This window comes from Choloepus didactylus, assembly GCF_015220235.1.
Source record: "Choloepus didactylus isolate mChoDid1 chromosome 25 unlocalized genomic scaffold, mChoDid1.pri SUPER_25_unloc2, whole genome shotgun sequence".
NCBI classification, from domain to species: domain Eukaryota; kingdom Metazoa; phylum Chordata; class Mammalia; order Pilosa; family Megalonychidae; genus Choloepus; species Choloepus didactylus.
This window is the reverse complement of record NW_023637607.1, coordinates 1,021,284-1,045,752: the sequence shown is the minus strand read 5'-3', so window position 1 is coordinate 1,045,752 and position 24,469 is coordinate 1,021,284. Positions and strand designations below refer to the sequence as shown.

Sequence of the window (24,469 nt, the reverse complement as noted above, 5' to 3'; positions counted from 1 at the left end):
TCAAGGGCAATATACTGAGTGAAATAAGGCAGATGCATAAGGACAAATATTGCAGGGTCTCAGTGATAAGAACTAATTATAATATGTAAACTCATAGACATAAAATATAAGGTACGAAGATATAGGATGAGGCTTAAGAATGGGGAGTGGTAGCTTGGTATGAGCAGAATGTTCAACTGGGATGAAGTTAAATGTTTGGAAGTGAACAGAGGTATTGGTAGCAAGATGTGAGAATAACTAACAGTGCCAAATGGTGCATGAATGAGGTGGAAATGGGAAGCTCAGAGTCATATATGTCACCAGAAGGAAAGTTGGAGAGCAAAAGATGGGAATGTATAAAAATGAATCTTATGGTGGGCAATGTCCATGATTAACTGTACAAATATTAGAAAACTCCTCCATGAACCAGAACAAATGTATGACAATACAATTAGAAGTTAAGAATAGAGGGGCATACAGGGAAGAAATATATACCTATTGCAAACTATATACTACGGTTAGTAGTATTTCAATGTTCTTTCATAAACAATAACAAATATACTATACCAACACTATGAGACAACAATTGAGGGGGGGGTGGTTAGGGATATGGGAGGATTCAAGTTTCCTTTTTTTTTTTTTTTCTTTTTACATCTTTCACTTTATTTCTTGTCTGGAGTAATGAAAAGTTTCTAAAAATTGAACAAAAATTAAGTGCCGTGATGGATGCACAGTTGTATGAGGGTACCAGGGGCAACTGATTGTACACTTTGGATCTTTGGATAATTGTATGGTATCTGAACAATCTCAATAAAAATTAAAAAAAAAAAGTTTACATCTATCAAAATTTACTCGTCATTCATTATGTGTAAGAGATAATTTGCCTTTCCAACACTGACTTTTATTTATTTTCATTGCCTTATGAATAGTATAAGCCCTCAGGCCACTGGTAATGGATAGTGGCTATAGGAAGCAACCTTTTCTCCTGTATGACCTTAAGGAGAGTTTCTCTTTTTTCTTTCCCAGAGAACCCCAGTAGAATGCTTTGCAAAGTCAAGCCTTGTTGATTGATGTATTACTTCCTTGGGTATGGGTCTGTCTGCTTTATTTTGAATGAAATAGTGTTGCTTATATTTCCCTACAAGAAATTAGCCAGACTAGGTCAAATGAAAAAGACTAGAACCTCACAAGTTGGGCTTATGTATAATAAGGTAATAGAACATCATCTTGCCCAACTGAAAGTAGTTACACAATAGTGGTATATTATTGATTTCTTCACATTCAACAAAAGCCAAATACATTTGTGCATTGTCTGTTTGTTGATTATTTATTATTGCCTTTGTTTTTAGCTTGGTAGGTATGTTATCCATATGGAATCAAAAAATCAAACAAAAATTTCAGAATTCCTCCTCTTGGGATTTACAGAGACATCAGAAATTCAGTTCATTCTCTTTGGTTTGTTCCTTTCCATGTACCTGGTCACCTCCACTGGGAACATCCTCATCATCCTGGCCATCATCTCAAGCTCCCACCTCCACATGCCCATGTACTTCTTCCTCTCGAACCTGTCCATTGCTGACTTTGGTTTCACCTCTACCACCACTCCAGAATTGCTGGTAAGCCTCCAAACACAGAACAAAATCATAACCTATGCAGGCTGCCTCACCAACATATATTTTTCTTCTATGTTTTCATGCCTGGGCAGTTTACTTCTGACAGCAATGGCCTATTACTGCTATGTGGCCATCTTTCAACCCCTGCACTACATGGCCACCATGAACCTCCAGATCTGTGGATTTCTGGTTCTTGGGTCTTGGTGTCTTAATGTCTCAATGTCCCTACCTGAGTTCTTGACCTTGTTGAGACTCTCCTGCACACATGTAGAAATTCCTCACTATTTCTGTGATCCTTCTGAAGTCCTGAAGCTTGCCTGCTCTGGCACCCTCATCAACAACATATTCATGTATTTTTTGACTAGTGCTATGGACATTTTTCCTCTCACTGGGATTCTCTTCTCCTATTCTTGGGTCATCTTCATTCTTAGAATTTTATCAGCTGGGTGTAAGCATAAAGCCTTTTCTTCCTGTGGGTCTCACCTCCCTGTTATCTTCTTGTTCTACAGCAGCAGCCTTAGGGTCTACCTGTGCTCTGCAGCCACACCATCCTCTAGGGCAAGTCTGGTGGCCTTAGTGTTGTACACCATGGTTACCCCCATGGTGAACCCCTTCATCTACAGTTTGAGGAACAGGGAAATGAAGCAAGCCCTGGGGACACTCATTGGTGTGGTGGCCACCTCTCAGTGATGGAGGACTGTCATGAAGGCAGGTTCATAATCATGAGGATGAGAAGAAACATTTTCACTTTATCTGCATTTACATGTTTTAAAGCAACTCATTCCTTTGATGATCCTTTGGGGAACTACTTGCCCTCACTACAGTTCATAAAGTTACATAATAGGGTACTTTTTCACTTTATACCTAACAATGTAATTTGTATAAAATAGAAATTGGGACTCTCCTTGTAAATTTTAGAAATGTTGTTGGCAACTTATGAATAGAAAGTTGTATATTATTAATTTCTTCATGTTCAACAAAAGCCAAACACAGCTGTGCATTGTGCATTTATTGATTATTTATCATTGCTTTTTTTAGCTTGGCAGGTATGTAATCCACAAGGAATAAAAAAATCAAACAAGGATTTTTTTGTTTTTTTTCAGGCAATTTCCTAAAGTATTTACCTACAGTGATGTTTTCTGGGTGACCAGATTGAACGATTTTCAAAGATTACCAAATTTCCATCTGTCTCATTTTCCTTTCATTCAAACAACTTTAGTGAATTTTTCTATTCATTCACAATAAACAATTTTTTAATAAAAGCATTATCTTATCCTTATCATAACTGCAATGCCTAGTACTATTCTTTTTATAGAGTTTATGATGATTGGAAGTTTGTTGTAAAGAGCAGCAAATAGATAAATGAGTAGCTAGTTTTGCGGTAAAGTTTGGCCCTAAAAATACAAATATATGGAATTAATAAAAGCCTTTGGTCTGGAAAACAGCCTCAAAAACTTTGAATAATAGTGATATTGACTCTCTTATTTGCCAACTCTGTTTATGCATTTCATACACATCAACTCATTTGAATTTTGGAATGTCTATTATATGATTAGTTTCATGTTTGTCTGGTTACATTTGAGTCAGGCAGAACCTACAGCAATTAGGCATCTAGTTCAAGATCACAGGGTTGCTGCAGAGGCCAAGAAAAGGTTAAGCCTATCCTGTTCTCAATGAAGTCACTTTCTTAGGGGTCATGTGATTTTGGACCTGCCAAACCTTATGAGTTTTCTGCAGGAGGTGATAAAGATAAACCTAAAGGAGACAATTGTATCATGAAATCCCCATGCATTTTCCAATTTCATAGAATTTTATTTTGGACAGCACTTTCAGAAATCATTCCATTTATTCAGTAGATATAAAAAATAGCAAGTCATAGACAGTGCTGCCTTGGACAGGACAATCTAGGATTTGATATCTAGAACTGTGAGGTTTTTAGCCCTATGGCACCACATCTTAGCATGTCACTAAACTTGAAATCTAGTTTCTTTAAGTGTACTAGAAAAATAACTCAAAATCCATAGAGTTGTGTTAAAGATTGAGTCAGATGATAAATGGAAAGAATTTAATGCAATACTAATCAATTATGGCCATGATCATCAGAATACTTGCATTCTTGCAAAATTTTAAATAGACAATAGCTTTCATTATGAAAATGTTCACTGGTGTTTTTTAAATACTTTGCTTAGTCTCATTCACAAAGAAGCAAGCAACTAAAAAAAAAACAAAAGGGGCTCTTCAGTATTCAGTCTTAGAGCAAATTAAAATGTTATAGAATTGAGGCAGGGCAAGATGGCAGACTGGTGAGCTGTATGTTTTAGTTACTCCTCCAGGAAAGTAGGTAGAAAGCCAGGAACTGCGTGGACTGGACACCACAGAGCAATCTGTCTTTGGGCATACTTCATACAACACTCATGAAAACGTGGAACTGCTGAGATCAGCGAAATCTGTAAGTTTTTGCAGCCAGGGGACCCGCGCCCCTCCCTGCCAGGCTCAGTCCCAGGGGAGGAGGGGCTGTCAGCTCCGGGAAGGAGAAGGGAGAACTGCAGTGGCTGCTCTTATCGAAAACTCATTCTACTGATTCAAACTCCAACCATAGATAGACTGAGACCAGACACCAGAGACTCTGAGAGCAGCCAGCCCAGCAGAGAGGAGACAGGCATAGAAAAAAAAAAAAACGAAAAACTCCAAAATAAAAGCAGAGGATTTTTGGAGTTCTGGTGAACACAGAAAGGGGAAGGGCGGAGCTCAGGCCTTGAGGCGCATATGCAAATCCCGAAGCAAAGCTGATCTCTCTGCCCTCTGCACCTTTCCTTAATGGCCCTGGTTGCTTTGTCTATTAGCATTTCAATAACCCATTAGATCTCTGAGGAGGGCCGTTTCTTTTTTTTTTTTTTTTAAATCCTTTTTGCTTTTTCTAAAACAATTACTCTAAGAAGCTCAATACAGAAAGCTTCAAAGAATTGCAATTTGGGCACATCAAGTCAAGAGCAGAACTAAGAGAGCTCTGAGACAAAAGGCAATAATCCAGTGGCTGAGAAAATTCACTAAACAACACAACTTCCCAAGAAAACGGGGGTGTCCGCTCAAAGCCACCATCCTGGTGGACAGGAAACACTCCTGCCCATCGCCAGCCCCATAGCCCAGAGCTGCCCCAGACAACCCAGTGTGACGGAAGTGCTTCAAATAACAGGCACACACCACAAAACTGGGCGTGGACATTAGCCTTCCCTGCAACCTCAGCTGAATGTCCCAGAGCTGGGAAGGTGGAGCAGTGTGAATTAACAAAGCCCCATTCAGCCATCATTTGAGCAGACTGGGAGCCTCCCTACACAGCCCAGCAGCCCAGAACTGCCCTGGGGGGATGGCACTCACCTGTGACATAGCACAGTCATCCCTCAACAGAGGACCCGGGGTGCACAGCCTGGAAGAGGGGCCCACTTGCAAGTCTCAGGAGCCATACGCCAATACCAAAGACTTGTGGGTCAGTGGCAGAGACAAACTGTGGCAGGACTGAACTGAAGGATTAGACTATTGCAGCAGCTTTAAAACTCTAGGATCATCAGGGAGATTTGATTGTTAGGGACACCCCCCCTCCCCGACTGCCCAGAAACACGCCCCACATACAGGGCAGGCAACACCAACTACACACGCAAGCTTGGTACACCAATTGGGCCCCACAAGACTCACTCCCCCACTCACCAAAAAGGCTAAGCAGGGGAGATCTGGCTTGTGGAGAACAGGTGGCTCGTGGACGCCACCTGCTGGTTAGTTAGAGAAAGTGTACTCCACGAAGCTGTAGATCTGATAAATTAGAGATAAGGACATCAATAGGTCTACAAACCCTAAAAGAACCCTATCAAGTTCAGCAAATGCCACGAGGCCAAAAACAACAGAAAATTATAAAGCATATGAAAAAACCAGACGATATGGATAACCCAAGCCCAAGCACCCAAATCAAAAGACCAGAAGAGACACAGCACCTAGAGCAGCTACTCAAAGAACTAAAGATGAACAATGAGACCATAGTACGGGATATGAAGGAAATCAAGAAGACCCTAGAAGAGCATAAAGAAGACATTGCAAGACTAAATAAAAAAATGGATGATCTTATGGAAATTAAAGAAACTGTTGACCAAATTAAAAAGATTCTGGACACTCATAGTACAAGACTAGAGGAAGTTGAACAACGAATCAGTGACCTGGAAGATGACAGAATGGAAAATGAAAGCATAAAAGAAAGAATGGGGAAAAAAATTGAAAAACTCAAAATGGACCTCAGGGATATGATAGATAATATGAAACGTCCAAATATAATACTCATTGGTGTCCCAGAAGGGGAAGAAAAGGGTAAAGGTCTAGGACGAGTATTCAAAGAAATTGTTGGGGAAAACTTCCCAAATCTTCTAAACAACATAAATACACAAATCATAAATGCTCAGCGAACTCCAAATAGAATAGATCCAAAAAAACCCACTCCGAGACATATACTGATCACACTGTCAAACATAGAAGAGAAGGAGCAAGTTCTGAAAGCAGCAAGAGAAAAGCAATTCACCGCATACAAAGGAAACAGCATAAGACTAAGTAGTGACTACTCAGCAGCCACCATGGAGGCAAGAAGGCAGTGGCATGATATATTTAAAATTCTGAGTGAGAGGAATTTCCAGCCAAGAATACTTTATCCAGCAAAGCTCTCCTTCAAATTTGAGGGAGAGTTTAAATTTTTCACAGACAAAGAAATGCTGAGAGAATTTGCTAACAAGAGACCTGCCCTACTGGAGATACTAAAGGGAGCCCTACAGACAGAGAAACAAAGACAGGACAGAGAGACTTGGAGAAAGGTTCAGTACTAAAGAGATTCGGTATGGGTACAATAAAGGATATTAATAGAGAGAGGGAAAAATATGGCAAACATAATCTAAAGGATAAGATGGCCGATTCAAGAAATGCCTTCACGGTTTTAACGTTGAATGTAAATGGATTAAACTCCCCAATTAAAAGATACAGATTCGCAGAATGGATCAAAAAAAATGAACCATCAATATGTTGCATACAAGAGACTCATCTTAGACACAGGGACACAAAGAAACTGAAAGTGAAAGGATGGAAAAAAATATTTCATGCAAGCTACAGCCAAAAGAAAGCAGGTGTAGCAATATTAATCTCAGATAAAATAGACTTCAAATGCAGGGATGTTTTGAGAGACAAAGAAGGCCACTACATACTAATAAAAGGGGCAATTCAGCAAGAAGAAATAACAATCATAAATGTCTATGCGCCCAGTCAAGGTGCCACAAAATACATGAGAGAAACACTGGCAAAACTAAAGGAAGCAATTGATGTTTCCACAATAATTGTGGGAGACTTCAACACATCACTCTCTCCTATAGATAGATCAACCAGACAGAAGACCAATAAGGAAATTGAAAACCTAAACAATCTGATAAATGAATTAGATTTAACAGACATCTACAGGACATTACATCCCAAATCACCAGGATACACATACTTTTCTAGTGCTCACGGAACTTTCTCCAGAATAGATCATATGCTGGGACATAAAACAAGCCTCAATAAATTTAAAAAGATTGAAATTATTCAAAGCACATTCTCTGACCACAATGGAATACAATTAGAAGTCAATAACCATCAGAGACTTAGAAAATTCACAAATACCTGGAGGTTAAACAACACACTCCTAAACAATCAGTGGGTTAAAGAAGAAATAGCAAGAGAAATTGCTAAATATATAGAGACGAATGAAAATGAGAACACAACATACCAAAACCTATGGGATGCAGCAAAAGCAGTGCTAAGGGGGAAATTTATAGCACTAAACGCATATATTAAAAAGGAAGAAAGAGCCAAAATCAAAGAACTAATGGATCAACTGAAGAAGCTAGAAAATGAACAGCAAATCAATCCTAAACCAAGTAGAAGAAAAGAAATAACAAGGATTAAAGCAGAAATAAATGACATAGAGAACAAAAAAAACAATAGAGAGGATAAATATCACCAAAAGTTGGTTCTTTGAGAAGATCAACAAGATTGACAAGCCCCTAGCTAGACTGACAAAATCAAAAAGAGAGAAGACCCATATAAACAAAATAATGAATGAAAAAGGTGACATAACTGCAGATCCTGAAGAAATTAAAAAAAATTATAAGAGGATATTATGAACAACTGTATGGCAACAAACTGGATAATGTAGAAGAAATGGACAATTTCCTGGAAACATATGAACAACCTAGACTGACCAGAGAAGAAATAGAAGACCTCAACCAACCCATCACAAGCAAAGAGATCCAATCAGTCATCAAAAATCTTCCCACAAATAAATGCCCAGGGCCAGATGGCTTCACAGGGGAATTCTACCAAACTTTCCAGAAAGAACTGACACCAATCTTACTCAAACTCTTTCAAAACATTGAAAAAAATGGAACACTACCTAACTCATTTTATGAAGCTAACATCAATCTAATACCAAAACCAGGCAAAGATGCTACAAAAAAGGAAAACTACCAGCCAATCTCCCTAATGAATATAGATGCAAAAATCCTCAACAAAATACTTGCAACTCGAATCCAAAGACACATTAAAAAAATCATACACCATGACCAAGTGGGGTTCATTCCAGGCATGCAAGGATGGTTCAACATAAGAAAAACAATCAATGTATTACAACACATTAAAAACTCGAAAGGGAAAAATCAATTGATCATCTCAATAGATGCTGAAAAAGCATTTGACAAAATCCAACATCCCTTTTTGATAAAAAGACTTCAAAAGGTAGGAACTGAAGGAAACTTCCTCTACATGATAAAGAGCATATATGAAAAACCCACAGCCAGCATAGTACTCAATGGTGAGAGACTGAAAGCCTTCCCTCTAAGATCAGGAACAAGACAAGGATGCCCGCTGTCACCACTGTTATTCAACATTGTGCTGGAAGTGCTAGCCAGGGCAATCCGGCAAGACAAAGAAATAAAAGGCATCCAAATTGGAAAAGAAGAAGTAAAACTGTCATTGTTTGCAGATGATATGATCTTATATCTAGAAAACCCTGAGAAATCAACGATACACCTACTAGAGCTAAAAAACAAATTTAGCAAAGTAGCGGGATACAAGATTAATGCACATAAGTCAGTAATGTTTCTATATGCTAGAAATGAACAAACTGAAGAGACACTCAAGAAAAAGATACCATTTTCAATAGCAACTAAAAAATCAAGTACCTAGGAATAAACTTAACCAAAGATGTAAAAGACCTATACAAAGAAAACTACATAACTCTACTAAAAGAAATAGAAGGGGACCTTAAAAGATGGAAAAATATTCCATGTTCATGGATAGGAAGGCTAAATGTCATTAAGATGTCAATTCTACCCAAACTCATCTACAGATTCAATGCAATCCCAATCAAAATTCCAACAACCTACTTTGCAGACTTGGAAAAGCTAGTTATCAAATTTATTTGGAAAGGGAAGATGCCTCGAATTGCTAAAGACACTCTAAAAAAGAAAAACGAAGTGGGAGGACTTACACTCCCTGACTTTGAAGCTTATTATAAAGCCACAGTTGCCAAAACAGCATGGTACTGGCACAAAGATAGACATATAGATCAATGGAATCGAATTGAGAATTCAGAGATAGACCCTCAGATCTATGGCCGACTGATCTTTGATAAGGCCCCCAAAGTCACCGAACTGAGCCATAATGGTCTTTTCAACAAATGGGGCTGGGAGAGTTGGATATCCATATCCAAAAGAATGAAAGAGGACCCCTACCTCACCCCCTACACAAAAATTAACTCAAAATGGACCAAAGATCTCAATATAAAAGAAAGTACCATTAAACTCCTAGAAGATAATGTAGGAAAACATCTTCAAGACCTTGTATTAGGAGGCCACTTCCTAGACTTTACACCCAAAGCACAAGCAACAAAAGAGAAAATAGATAAATGGGAACTCCTCAAGCTTAGAAGTTTCTGCACCTCAAAGGAATTTCTCAAAAAGGTAAAGAGGCAGCCAACTCAATGGGAAAAAATTTTTGGAAACCATGTATCTGACAAAAGACTGATATCTTGCATATACAAAGAAATCCTACAACTCAATGACAATAGTACAGACAGCCCAATTATAAAATGGGCAAAAGATATGAAAAGACAGTTCTCTGAAGAGGAAATACAAATGGCCAAGAAACACATGAAAAAATGTTCAGCTTCACTAGCTATTAGAGAGATGCAAATTAAGACCACAATGAGATACCATCTAACACCGGTTAGAATGGCTGCCATTAAACAAACAGGAAACTACAAATGCTGGAGGGGATGTGGAGAAATTGGAACTCTTATTCATTGTTGGTGGGACTGTATAATGGTTCAGCCACTCTGGAAGTCAGTCTGGCAGTTCCTTAGAAAACTAGATATAGAGCTACCATTCGATCCAGCGATTGCACTTCTCGGTATATACCCGGAAGATCGGAAAGCAGTGACACGAACAGATATCTGCACGCCAATGTTCATAGCAGCATTATTCACAATTGCCAAGAGATGGAAACAACCCAAATGTCCTTCAACAGATGAGTGGATAAATAAAATGTGGTATATACACACGATGGAATACTACGCGGCAGTAAGAAGGAACGATCTGGTGAAACATATGACAACATGGATGAACCTTGAAGACATAATGCTGAGCGAAATAAGCCAGGCACAAAAAGAGAAATATTATATGCTACCACTAATGTGAACTTTGAAAAATGTAAAACAAATGGTTTATAATGTAGAATGTAGGGGAACTAGCAGTAGAGAGCAATTAAGGAAGGGGGGACAATAATCCAAGAAGAACAGATAAGCTATTTAACGTTCTGGGGATGCCCAGAAATGACTATGGTCTGTTAATTTCTGATGGATATAGTAGGAACAAGTTCACTGAAATGTTGCTATATTATGTAACTTTCTTGGAGTAAAGTAGGAACATGTTGGAAGTTAAGCAGTTATCTTAGGTTAGTTGTCTTTTTCTTACTCCCTTGTTATGGTCTCTTTGAAATGTTCTTTTATTGTATGTTTGTTTTCTTTTTAACTTTTTTTTTTCATACAGTTGATTTAAAAAAGAAGGGAAAGTTAAAAAAAAAAAAAAAAGAAAAAAGACAAACAAGGAAAAAAAAAAAAAAAGATGTAGTGCCCCCTTGAGGAGCCTGTGGAGAATGCAGGGGTATTCGCCTACCCCACCTCCATGGTTGCTAACATGACCACAGACATAGGGGACTGGTAGTTTGATGGGTTGAGCCCTCTACCATAAGTTTTACCCTTGGGAACACGGTTGCTGCAAAGGAGAGGCTAGGCCTCCCTGTATTTGTGCCTAAGAGTCTCGTCCTGAATGCCTCTTTGTTGCTCAGATGTGGCCCTCTCTCTCTGGCTAAGCCAACTTGAAAGGTGAAATCACTGCCCTCCCCCCTACGTGGGATCAGACACCCAGGGAAGTGAATCTCCCTGGCAACGTGGAATATGACTCCCGGGTAGGAATGTAGACCCGGCATCGTGGGATGGAGAACATCTTCTTGACCAAAAGGGGGATGTGAAAGGAAATGAAATAAGCTTCAGTGGCAGAGAGATTCCAAAACGAGCCAAGAGATCACCCTGGTGGGCACTCTTACGCACACTTTAGACAACCTTTTTTAGGTTCTAAAGAATTGGGGTAGCTGGTGGTGGATACCTGAAACTATTAAACTACAACCCAGAACCCATGAATCTCGAAGACAGTTGTATAAAAATGTAGCTTATGAGGGGTGACAGTGGGATTGGGAATGCCATAAGGACCAAACTCCACTTTGTCTAGTTTATGGATGGATGTGTAGAAAAGTAGGGGAAGGAAACAAACAGACAAAGGTACCCAGTGTTCTTTTTTACTTCAATTGCTCTTTTTCACTCTAATTATTATTCTTGTTATTTTTGTGTGTGTGCTAATGAAGGTGTCAGGGATTGATTTAGGTGACGAATGTACAACTATGTAATGGTACTGTAAACAATCGAAAGTACAATTTGTTTTGTATGACTGCGTGGTATGTGAATATATCTCAATAAAATTATGATTAAAAAAAAAAAAAAAAAAAAAAAGAATGTTCCTGACCAAAGGAATTTCTGTCTTGGGGCTTCTTTCTTACAAATAAATTAAACTCTGGTTTAGTCCTCTCAGCATTTACCCATTCCTTGGATAGGTCATAACTGATATGCAGTTCTTGCATTTTCCCATTTTATTTCCTCCACACCACTCCAGGTTGCTTTAATTTATTTGATGAATTAGCATTGGGGAGTTACATTCCCATAATATTTTAATGTGAGGTTGTTTGATTGTTAAGAAATTGGGTCTTTTTTTCATGTTTGGGATTTATTTGTTTTTATCTTTTTGAAAGGTTGGTTCACTTTCTATCACAATTATTGTTTTGAAATATGAATTACTGCAACTTTTAATGTCTACCTCATTATACTTCAGACTGTAAGTCTATTATGAATATTTTCTCTAGTTTTGATGTGCTTTAATTTTCTTTATAATGTCTTGACACGCAATTTCTTAATGTACATGAGTTCTTAAATTGTTTTCCCAATTCTTATTTTGTGTTTTCCTATCTCATTTTATGCTCAAAAATGTTAACCTATGTTTTTCTAGAACTCTAATGTGATTTTAGATCATTCCCCAAAATCAGTTCTCAAGGGAACTACTGTAATTATATGAAAGTAAACTTATTTTCCCTTCAACAAATATCGAATTGCCTTAATACCATTTCATTCTATAACTTTCACATTTTCACTGACATGCAGGTTTTAATGCCCTTTCTGTTACAAGAACTGGATTTGTTTGTGATTATTCTGATATATGTCTGTGTGTGTGTGTAAGTATATATAGATTTCACCTAATACAATTCCATAATGTTGTGGTAAACTCAACTTAATTTCAGATATTAGTAAAGAGAAAGTCAAATCTCTCTTTTTTAATCCTATATAAAAAACTATCATTTCAGTTATTCTTCATGTAAAGCATGGATAAGTTTTATTTCCAGTTTACATCTGGCCTTAAAATCATAGAAGAAATGTGATTTGTTATTGGGGAAATACACAGCTAAATCTACAATCTAGGCTTTAAAATATAAATCAGCTTTCTGTTTCTACTGTAAAAAATTGCCACAAATTAGTGGTTCAATGTGGCATCAATATTAACTTTCAGTTCTGGAAGTGAAAAATCCAAAGTGTTTTTAATTGGCCTAAAATTGCTGTGCCAGAAGAGACATGATTTGTGAAGGTTCTGAGGAAATCCCTGCTTCCCTTGCATTTTCCAGATTCTAGAGAATACCTTAGCTCAATGTCCCCGTCCATCTTCAAATAGGATATTTCTCAGCCTAGGAATGGTGAGCTAGAGATGGGGGGCACATGGAGAATATTTCATCTGTGAGAGCTTTGATGTTCTAGAGCAGATTTTCCATAGCTTCTTATTACACATATATTTTAATGTTCACATTTTTCTCCAAAGCACTCATCCAATTGATGATGGAAGATTTGGAGAAATCATGCTTTAAGGCTTAGCCCTTGAAATATTTCAATAAAACTTTGCTGTACAGCAATGAATACCGGTAGTATGCTGATTGCTAAAATGGTACCAGTTTTACAACTGTCTCAGTATCCAGTATCTTTTGCATTATGACTATGCAGCTACACTCATCAAGAGATGAAGCCTCTTTATCCAGCTTGGAACCTGGGTGGGAATGTGGATGATTTATTTGCTTTGCCCAATGGAGTATGGTGGAATTGTCAGTGTACTTCAGGAGGCTTTCACATGTTTATGAATTTCACTCTTGGAATTTGATATCTGCCATGTGCACAAGGACAAACTAGACTGCTGGAGGATGAGAAGGGTTGTGAAGGAGAGGCTAGTTGTCCCAGTTAAAGTCACCATGGCTGAGCTTACAGTCAGTTGTGCCACCAGGATTGAGAGAGTTTAACCAAGATCAAAGTAGCCCCAGTCTACTCAAAACTGACCACAGACTCATTAAAGGGCATAAGAGATCAAAAGAACTCCAAATCATAGACTGCTGTAAAGTACCACTCAGCAACTTAAGCCATTTAATTTCAGGATGTCTTCTTATGGAGCAATAATTAACCAACAAAACAATCAACATTAACATATATGAGGGTTTTTAGATAAATCTTCTGCTTCCTATTTTTGCATTCCTTCAGATATTTGAAGGAAGCATTATCACCAGATATTAACACTTACTTCAAATAACTGTCCTTAAACATGATCAAAATATGATTCCCTTCCAAGTAACTAGGAGAGTTTGGAAGGATCCACGTCTTTGTACAGTTATAACTGGTGACTCTGAATCAGAACTCTCCATTGGGAGAGGTATTTTGTGTGCAGGGGTCTAAACACTTTTATCAACCATCCTTAGATCATGAGGATGGAACAAAATTTTGATGTTAAATGAGATAAAGGGATGAAACAGAAAATACTAAGTTTTTCTTTCACCTACCCTTTCATGTCTGTATGATATTTAGAAAAATGGCCGACAGTTTGCTTAGAGGAATGGAAGCAGTCACATTTGCAGGCATCACTGAAAGTAGTCAAGCAGAAGCAGCAATATGAGTCAATAAAATAACAGAACACAGTTGTACACATGGCTGATACCAAATTCCAAGAGTTAAATTCATAAACATGCTAAAGCCTACTGAAGTCCTGCATACCAATGAACATAACCTTGTACATTTGTGCTCCAAGATTCCATACCTCAATGAGGGCACCTATGTCATGGGAAACAAAGCTTTCTTTAGTAAAGCAATGCATAATTGAAAATTTCCTTGCATTAATTTTGGGATCATTTGTGGTACTGTGGCCATATCATATCACATATTTATAACATTTTTCTCCTTCTAGACTCTTGAAAGATGTATACTGGCCAAAAAGTTTTTTCCCTATATTACCTTATGATGAGATCATCCATGATATGCATTGAGGACAGTGTGCTGAAGAAGAGAACAGGATCATAACAGGAAGGATAAAGCCAGAAGACCTGCTATAATAAACAGCAGTATGTGAAAATCAGCACTGCTAGAAACATGTTTAAAGGCAAATATATAAAATGGGATGAAAGAAAAGTGAAAAGCTTCACTGTCCTTTACATTTAAATTTTATAAATATATTTAGATGCTATGGGTACATTTTTCCATAAGAGTAGGACAATCCACCATCACTCTTTCAGTAATAAAAGGAAAAACTTGTTTGGGGTTTTTAAATGACAAGTGAGAAAATATTCTTTAAAAAATCACTTCCTGTGATATATTGGATTGTACAAGTTGTTTCTCTGTCAAGATTGAGAAAAAGATAAGAAAAGTAGGAAAAAGGACAGAAAAATTTACACTATAAGAGACAGAGAAGGCTTAATAAATAAGTTGCTTAGAATCAAATATTTAAACTCTATGACATAAATAGAAAAAGACAATTCCTGCTACTATATTTGAATTAAAGTATCACAATTTCTGGATGTGTCTTTGAGCACTGAAATCAAAAGCACTTCCATATCCTCATAACTAATGATTTTTTTAGACTTTCTTCCAAAGAATGTTTTTCAGACCCCTTTTCTATATCTTTATTACTCATACACTAATTAAAGGGATTCAGCATGGGCTTGACAACAGTGTATATCACTGAGGCTGGTGCACTTGAATGTGCGTTGTGTGAAGCAGCAAAATTAATGTTGGCACCTTGGCTTGTACAATAAAATAAGGAAAGCACTGAAAGGTGAGGCCCACAGGTGGAAAATGCTTTATACTTCCCCTGTGCTGATGAGATTGTATGTATGGAGGAAACAATCTTAGAGTCAGATAAAAATATCCCAAGAAGGGGACCAACACCCAGCAGCACAACTCCAAAATACATCACTATATTGTTGATGAAAGTGTCTGAAGAGGTAAGTTGTACCATCTAAGTTCACCAACAGAATGAGGTTTTCTAAGCATGTCCAAATGTAGAGTTGCAATACCACTAAGTTTTGTACCAAGGAATTCAAGGTAATCATTGTTCAACACCCCACAACCAGCAGAACACAGAGTTGGGGATTCATGATCACTGTGTAGTACAGGGAATGACAGAAGGCCAGAAAACACTCTTAGGCCATCATGGTCAGGTGGAAGTTCACCAACCTTGGCAAGTATGCCGGTTTGAGTGTATTGTGTCCCCCAAATGCCATTATCTTTGTGGTCTTGTGTGGGGCAGAAGTTTTGGTGCTGGCTGGATTTGCTTGGAGTGTGCCCCATCCAGCTGTTGGTGATGATTTTGATGCGATGTTCCCATGGAGGTGTGGCCCCGCCCATTCAGGGTGGGCCTTGATCGGTGGAGCTATATAAATGAGCTGACTCAGAGAGAGGAAACTAACTGAGTGCAGCCGGGAGTGATGTTTTGAAGAGGAGCAAGCTTGCTAGAGAGGAACGTCCTGGGAGAAAGCCGTTTTGAGGCCGGAGCTTTGTAGCAGACGCTGGCTGCATTCCCAGCTAACAGAGGTTTTCCGGAAGCCATTGGCCATCGTCTGGTGAAGGTACCTGATTGCTGAGGTGTTACCTTGGACGCTTTGTGGCCTTAAGACTGTAACTGTGTAGCAAAATAAACCCCTGTTTTATAAAAGCCAATCCATCTCTGGTGTTTTGCATTCTGCAGCATTAGCAAAGTAGGACAGCAAGAGTAAGAAAAAGTACATTTGGGTGAGGCAGCCTGCATAGGAAATGACTTTTCTATGTGTCTGAATATTCACCAGCATCTTTGTGACAGTGGTGGATTGTCAGAAAAGGACAAGTTGGAGAAGAAGAAGTACATGGATGTGGAGGTGGGAGTCAGTGATGGTGACCAGGATGAGGAGCAGGTTCCCAAAGATGGTGTACAGGCACATGAAAGGAACAGCCATGGAAGATGTTTGTAATTCTAGCTCCACTGAAAACCCCAGAAAAAATCTGAAGTTATAATTTTATTTCTAGACTTCATGTGACTGATAAGATAAATTAGAAAATGAACATGACTAATTGTATTGCATACCGGCCTTAAAAGTCTACTGGGAAGTGCTGTAATTTCTATTTTACCTTCATGAAATTTATTTCTGTATTTTGTTCTTGCATCTGGTCAATTATGGACTTCTAGTGCCAGCTCTGATTCTGTCCCACTCTTGGACTTTTGTTGATTTCAGGGAATTATATAGAGAATCAATTTTATGCCAGGCACTATCTAGGCAGTGTGTACTAAGACACAAAAGACCCACAATCTAATGGTGGAGGAGAATGTCAATAATAATAGCCAAGTAACAGGTCAATGTGTAACATTTTTAAAAATGAAATAGTTAAAAAGGAGACAGTGGTATGAGGTGCTATTTCTATTGGTGTTCAAGTGAAATGAGTAGACAAATTGATATTTCAACAGAGGCCTCTGATATGAGATGTCAGGAGGCATAGTGAAACCTGGAGAAAATTTGCAGGGCAAAGTCCCTAGAAGAGTGCTTGTTTCCAATATTAAGTTCAATAAGGAGCCATTGTGGTCAGAAGAGACAGAAGAGGGAAACTGATTAGGTGTGATATCAGAGAAAGTTTGAGAAGTAGATGGCCTTGTTGCTGCTGAAACATCAGGACAAACAGAATCCCTTTGCCACATATTTTACCTCTTCTCCTTTTGTTAATATGGTATCTAAGGATCCCACAAATAGAAATAATGTGTTTATTTCCAAATATAGATTTGAACTGTGGAGTTTGTATATTAAAGAATGAATTTTGGAACATGAGCCAAATGCCCCTGCTATGAGCACACCAAATACCCACAAACACATATACATGTTCAAACACTGAACACAGAGACACAAACACACAGACATACAGACATACAGACAGAGCATATCGTGGCCTTCTTGACCTTAACTACAGACTCCATGACATTTAACTTGAGTGGCCCCTTTAACAGCATGACATAAACTCAAAGCTCAGCACTTTCATACACCTGCTTTCCTGTGTTGGGGTTTCTCACACTGGTACAGTTGGAATTTGTGCCTCCCTTCAAGGTACTCCACCTCCTTATTCAGGCATGCTTGGAGTAACTCCTTTATGAGCCTTTTCTTTTACATTCCCCACAGGAAGACCACAGCTTTTTTACTGCACTTAATTTGGATGCAAGTGTCAATGACAGTGTTTTGCTTTTACTGACTTCCATATCCTTTTGCCCAGTCACACCATGAACATCTCAGAGGATGTAGAAACTTTCTACATACTTAGTTCAGAGATGAATAAATAGTCATTGTTTGAATGAAAAAAAGAATGAGGTTTCACTGCAAGTTTCACATGAGTGTAAGAGAAGCAGCAGGGACAATAAAAATGGTGTGGAAAGATGCTAGAAGCATAAATTCCATATTCTGAGATGTGTTCTCATTAATGAGTCTAAATGATATATTTTCCCCAGTAGAATGGAATGATAGAGAGCTGTAGACTATATCAGAGAGGAACACACATAGTATGGGTAAAAATAAAATTATTTTTCTAAGTTCTTTTGGGTGTGTATGAGTGTGGTGTGTGTGCACACACACAAAAATGTCTTGTGGGGAGAAATCTTAGATGGCTGCTAGGAGAGACAGGGCAAAAAACATCTCCATGAAAAATACTAGATAAAAACAAGAAAGTGACCCAGAACACTGGTTCCAGTGATGCACCAGCTGGACAAGGTCTGCTAAATCCACAGAGACCATGCATTTGGTGAAACTGGGATTCTGCATTCTGAAATGAGTGAGTAAGCTGCTGAATATCCAGAAGCCATTCTGTCATGTGGGAAAACTGAAGGTTGACATTTGGAGGAAGACTAATTCTTTTTTAAAAAAATCAAAAGTGGCTGCAAATACAGCAGGAAGAACCACACAGTGAAGCATGGCAGTAACAGGCTGTGCAAACATATCTGGCATGGAAGATAGCCTTTCATGCACCCACTGCTAATGGTTTCAGAAAAAGGAAGGCAGAGGTTAGCCAAAAGTGGGAAAAACCTTGCTTCTTGCAGCCATCTTCCTGGTGGGCTGGGAATGCTCCTACCCAGCATCAGGGCCAAAGCCTAGAGCTGAGCCAAGAAACCAGTGTGATGGGGGGTGTTTCCAGCAGCATGCACCCATGCCACAGGCTATAGACTTTTGCACACCCACAGCTAATTGTCCCAGAGCTGGGAAGGTGGAGTTATGTGAAAAGGGAGAAACTGGCATGCCCCATACAGCCTTCCACAGAGCAGGCTAAGGATGCACCTACATAGCCCAGCAGCCAAGAACTTCCCTTGAGGGATGGCACACACTTGTGACATAGTACAACCTTCCCTCAACAGAGACCCTAGAAGGGCATGGCTCAGAAGAGAGACCCACTTGGAAATCCCAGGGACCATACACCAATACCAAAGACTTATGGGTCAGTGGCAGAGACAATCTGTGGTGAGACTGAAATGAAGGTTTAGACTCTTGCAACAGCCTTAAATCTCCAGGAACACCTGGGAGGTTTGATTATTAAAGCTGCCCTCCTTCCCTAACTGCTCACACATGCCCCACATTCAGGGCAGACAGCACCAAAAACACACCCAAACTTTGTGCACCAACTGGACCTCACAAGTATCACACCCCCACAAAACAAGGACAAAGTTGGGGATAACTGACGTGAGGGGAATAGGTGACTTGTGGCCGCCATCTGCTGGTTAGTTACAGAAAGTGTATGCCACAAAGCTGTAGATCAAACTAGAGATTCATCTTTCAATAATCCCACATATCCTAAAAGAACCATATCAAGTAAAGCAAATGCCAAGAGACCAAAAACAACAGACAATTTCAAAGCATATGATAATGATAAAACCAGATGATATGGAGAACGCAAACCCAAACACCTAAATCTAAAGATCAGAAGAGACACAGTACTTGGAGAAATTAATCAAAGAACTAAAGACAAACAATGAGAGCATGGCACAGGATATAAAGGACATGAAGAAGAGTATGGCACAGGATATAAAGGACATGTAGAAGACCCTAGCAGAGCATAAAGAAGAAATTGCAAGAGTAAATAAAAAAATAGATGATCCTATGGAAATAAAAAGAAACTGTTGACCAAATTAAAAATATTCTGGATACTCATAGTACAAGACTAGTGGAAGCTGAACAATGAATCAGTGACCTCAAAGACCACAGAATAGAGAATGAAAGAACAAAGAAAGAATGGGGAAAAAAACAAAATATCAAAATGGACCTTAGGGATATGATAGATAAAATAAAACATCCAAATATAAGACTCATTGGTTTCTCAGAAGGGGAAGAGAAGGGCAAAGTTCTAGAAAGTGTATTCAAAGAAATTTTGGGGGAAAACTTCCCAAACCTTCTACACAATATAAATACACAAAGCATAAATGCTCAGTGAACTCCAAATAGAATAAATCCAAATAAACCCACTCCAAGACATATTCTGCTCAGATTGTCAAATACTGAAGAGAAGGAGCAAGTTCTGAAAGCAGCTAGAGAAAAGCAATTCACCACATACAAAGGAAACAACATGAGACTAAGTAGTGACTACTCAGCATCCACCATGGAGGCAAGAAGGCAGTGGCATAACATATTTAAAATTCTGAGAGAGAAAAATTTCCAACCAAGAATACTTTATCCAGAAAAGTTCACCTTCAAATTTGAGGGAGAGCTTACATTTTTCACAGGCAAACAAATGTTGAGAGATTTTGCTAATAAAGGTCCTGCCTGACTTCAGATACTAAAGGGAGCCCTACAGACAGAGAAACAAAGAAAAGAGAGAGAGAGAGATGGAGAAAGGTTCAGTACTAAAGAGATTCAATATTGATTCAATAAACGACATTAAGAGAGAGAGGGGAAAAATATATATGACAAACAAACCAAAGGATAGGATGGCTGATTCAAGAAATGCCTTCACAGTAATAACATTGAATGTAAATGGATTAAACTCCCCAATTAAAAGATATGAATTGGCAGAATGGATCAAAAAATATGAACCATCAATAGGTTGCACCAAGAGACTCATCTTAGACACAGGGACAAAAAGAAATTGAAAGTGAGAGGATGAAAAAATATATTTCATGCAAGCTACAGCCAAAAGAAAGCAGGAGTAGCAATACTATTCTCAGATAAAATAGACTTTAAATGCAAGGATATTAGGGGAGACAAAGAAGGCAACTACATACAAATAAAAGGGGGCAATTCAACAAGAAGAAATAACAATCATAAATGTTTATGCACCCAATCATGGTGGCAAAAAATACATGATACAAGCACTGGTGAAACTAAAGGATGCAATGGATGTCTCCACAATAATTATGGGAGACTTCAACACATCACTCTCTCCTATACATAGATCAAACTGATTGAAGACCAATAAGGAAATTGAAAACCTAAACAATCTGATAAATGAATTTGATTTAACAGACATATATAGAACATCACATCCCAAATCACCAGGATACACATTCTTCTTCAGTGATCATGGAACTTTCTCCAGAATAGACCATATGCTGGGATGTAAAAGAAGCCTCAATAAATTTAAAAAATTGAAATTGTTCAAAGCACATTCTCTGACCACAATGGAATACAATCAGAAGTCAATAACCATCAGAGACTTATAAATTTCACAAACATCTGGAGGTTAAACAACACACTCCTAAAATAAATGGTTTATAATGTAGAATGTAGGGGAACTAGCAATAGAGAGCATTTAATGAAGGGGGAACAATAACACAGTAAGAACAGATAGGCTATTGTGGGTAAATTCAACATTCTGGGAATGCCCAGGAGTGACTATGGTTTGTTAATTTCTGATGGGTATGGTAGGAACAAGTTCACAGAAATGTTGCTATATTAGGTTATTTTCTTGTGGTAGAATAGGAACATGTTGGAAGTAAAGTATTTGTTTTAGGTTAGTTGTCTTTTTCTTACTCCCTTGTTATGTTTTGCTTGAAATGTTTTTTATTGTATACCTTTTTTCAAAAAAAAATTTTTGATATAGTTAATTTAAAAAAAGTTAATTAAGAATTAGTGACAAGCAATGCAATATATGATATTGGAGTGGATCTAAGAATGGAGGAGAAAAGCTCAAAGAGGGCATAAGGAAAAATTGGAATATAGAATTTAAGCTTTATATCCATATTAATTTTCTTGAATTAACTGCGGTTAAGGACATAAGTGAATATCCTTGTTCATAGGAAATGTACATGGAAGTGTTATTAGTACAATGAGTATGATATATGCAACCTGCTCTGAAAGGTTCAGAAGATGATAAATGGTTAGATAAATAATTGATAGAATGATAATAGATATAGTTGAAAGAAAGAGAGGAGGGAGGGAGGGAGAGAGGGAGAGAGGAAGGAAGGAAGGAAGGAAGGAAGGAAGGAAGGAATGATGGAAGGAAACAGAAAGAAACATACTGCAAAGGTAGTAAAATATAAAATTGGTAGATACAGATATTTGGTGGTGGTGGGGTGTCGGAGTTCTCTGTATGGGGTTTGTATTGTATTTGCAACTCTCCTATATGTTTGAAATTATTTCAAAATAAAAATGAAAAAATAAAAAAAGAATGCTAAAAGCAAAAATTAAAAAGAAATGACATCAGGATGTCACTCCACACACAAAACCTGCTTCAGATGCAGAATAAAAAGAAACATATATTGTAGATCACAATGTTATAAAAGTCTTTCTAAAAAAATATAAATGGAAATCCTCAAAATCAAAAGCTTCTGTGCCTCAAAAATTTGTCAAAAAGGTGAAGAGGCAGCCAATTTAATGGGAGAAAATATTTGGAAACCATATATCTGATAAGAGATTGTTATCCTGCATATATAAAGAAATTCTACAACTCAACAACAGTAGTTCAAATAGTCCATTATAAAATGTGCAAAAGATATGAAAAGGAATTTTTCTGAATAGGAAATACAAATGGCTAAAATCCCATGAAAAAAATGTTCATCATCATTAGTCATTAGGGAAATGAAAATCAAAACCACAATAAGACACCATCTCACACCAATAAGAATGGCTGCCATTAAACAAACAGGAAAAAATAAACACTGGAGAGGATGTGGAGAATTGGAACACTTATTCATTGTTCATCAGAATGTATAATGGTACAGCTGCTGTGGAAGACACTTTGGTGATTTCTCAGAAAACTAGATATTGAATTACTCTATGATACAGCAAATACACTTCTCAGTATATATCCAGATGATTTGAAGCAGCGACATGAACAGACATTTGTACACCAAGGTTCATAGCAGCATTGTTCACAATTGCTAAGAGATGGAACAATGCATGTGTCCTTCAACAAATGAGGGGATGAAAACTGTGATATATACATATGATGGAATACGGTGTAGTGGTAAGAAGGAACAAGGTCCTGATACATATGGCAACATGAATGAACCTTGAATATATAATGCAGAGTGAAATAAGTCAGACACAGAAGGAGAGGTATTGCATGCATTACTTACTTGTACAATCCTCATCATTCTCCATTTTAAAACATTCTCATGTCCCCAAATACCTCATAGCTCTTGTCAGCACTTAGTTTTTGTCCCTAGTAATTGCATGGTACTAGCATGGAAATTCCTATTAATTATAGTCCCTCATATCCAATAGGTAGATTTTTCCTTAATATTGCTCTGTTTTCAACTCTCTGTACTAGTGTCATACCTTAGAAGTTTATCATGCAAACATCTACCTATATCTGTGGTGGTTATCTGTGGGAAACATGCCTTTAAACAACCCCTTTTCCATCCCATTTGCCTTCAATATTGCTCTTATATTTATAATTCCATTAACAATCATCACACCTATCAATTTCAATACATTTTAATTCACCATCATTAACATATATGAACATATTAGATTATAATTCCCCTCACTAGCTTCTGTCTATCACTATGTCCCCAATATTCCACATAAGACATTCATTTTGAATTATCCAAAGTGTTCATATAATTGTTAACATTAACATACACAAACACACACACATATACATATACATGCAACAGAAAGTTTAACATTTTAACATTTTGATGTGTTCGATTCAGTGATATCCTTTGCTTTTACCATATTCTGCTAGTATCATCAACTTCCATTACTAAAATTTTTCAATCACACACCATTTTCCCTTCCTCAGTCCCTGTAACTGAATCTACTTTATGTTCAATGAATGTGCTTAAATCCAGAGGAGGAAATTACATAAGAGGCCAACCACAGACAACAGACAAGCAAAATGTAATGTATCCATGTAATGGAATACTACAAACACATAAAAAGTATTAAAGTTGATACATGGTAAAACATGGCTCAACCATAGATATTGATCCTTAATTTGGCATTGTTTGTACATCACATTTGGCAGATACTTCCTTAACAAGGAATCAGGAAACCAACAGGGCTTCCAGTAATTGTTCTCCTGGGAATTTCTGGGAAGCTAGAGAGGCAGTCCATTCTCTTTGGGCTTTTGTGTCCATGTACCTGGTCACCATCATGGCAAATCTGCTCATCATCCTAGCCATCATCTCAGAATCCCAACTCCATAGAACCATATTCTTCTTCTCCAACTTGTCCTTTATTTATACGTGTTTCTCCTTGACTACCAATCCTAAATTGCTATAGACATCCAACATTACATATAATAGCTGTGTCAACCAGATGTACTTTTTCCCCATTTTTCCCATTTGGCCAATTTACCACTAACTACGATGGCTTATGACCATTCATGGTTCTCTGTTACCTCCAGCAGTACACAGTCAACTGTAACACCAGTGTCTTTGCCCAGTAACTTCTTGTGACCTTCTTGTCAACATTCTTGA

The 24,469-nt window shown here is 37.9% G+C and overlaps 1 protein-coding gene across 1 annotated transcript; it reads left to right on the top strand.

Moving 5' to 3' along the window:
- The first annotated feature begins 1,349 nt into the window (after nucleotides 1-1,349).
- Nucleotides 1,350-2,282, top strand: LOC119525528 (olfactory receptor 7C1-like). Its single transcript, XM_037824311.1, has one exon. The coding sequence runs from the start codon at nucleotides 1,350-1,352 to the stop codon at nucleotides 2,280-2,282; it is 933 nt and encodes a 310-aa protein (XP_037680239.1).
- Nucleotides 2,283-24,469: the final 22,187 nt, after the last annotated feature.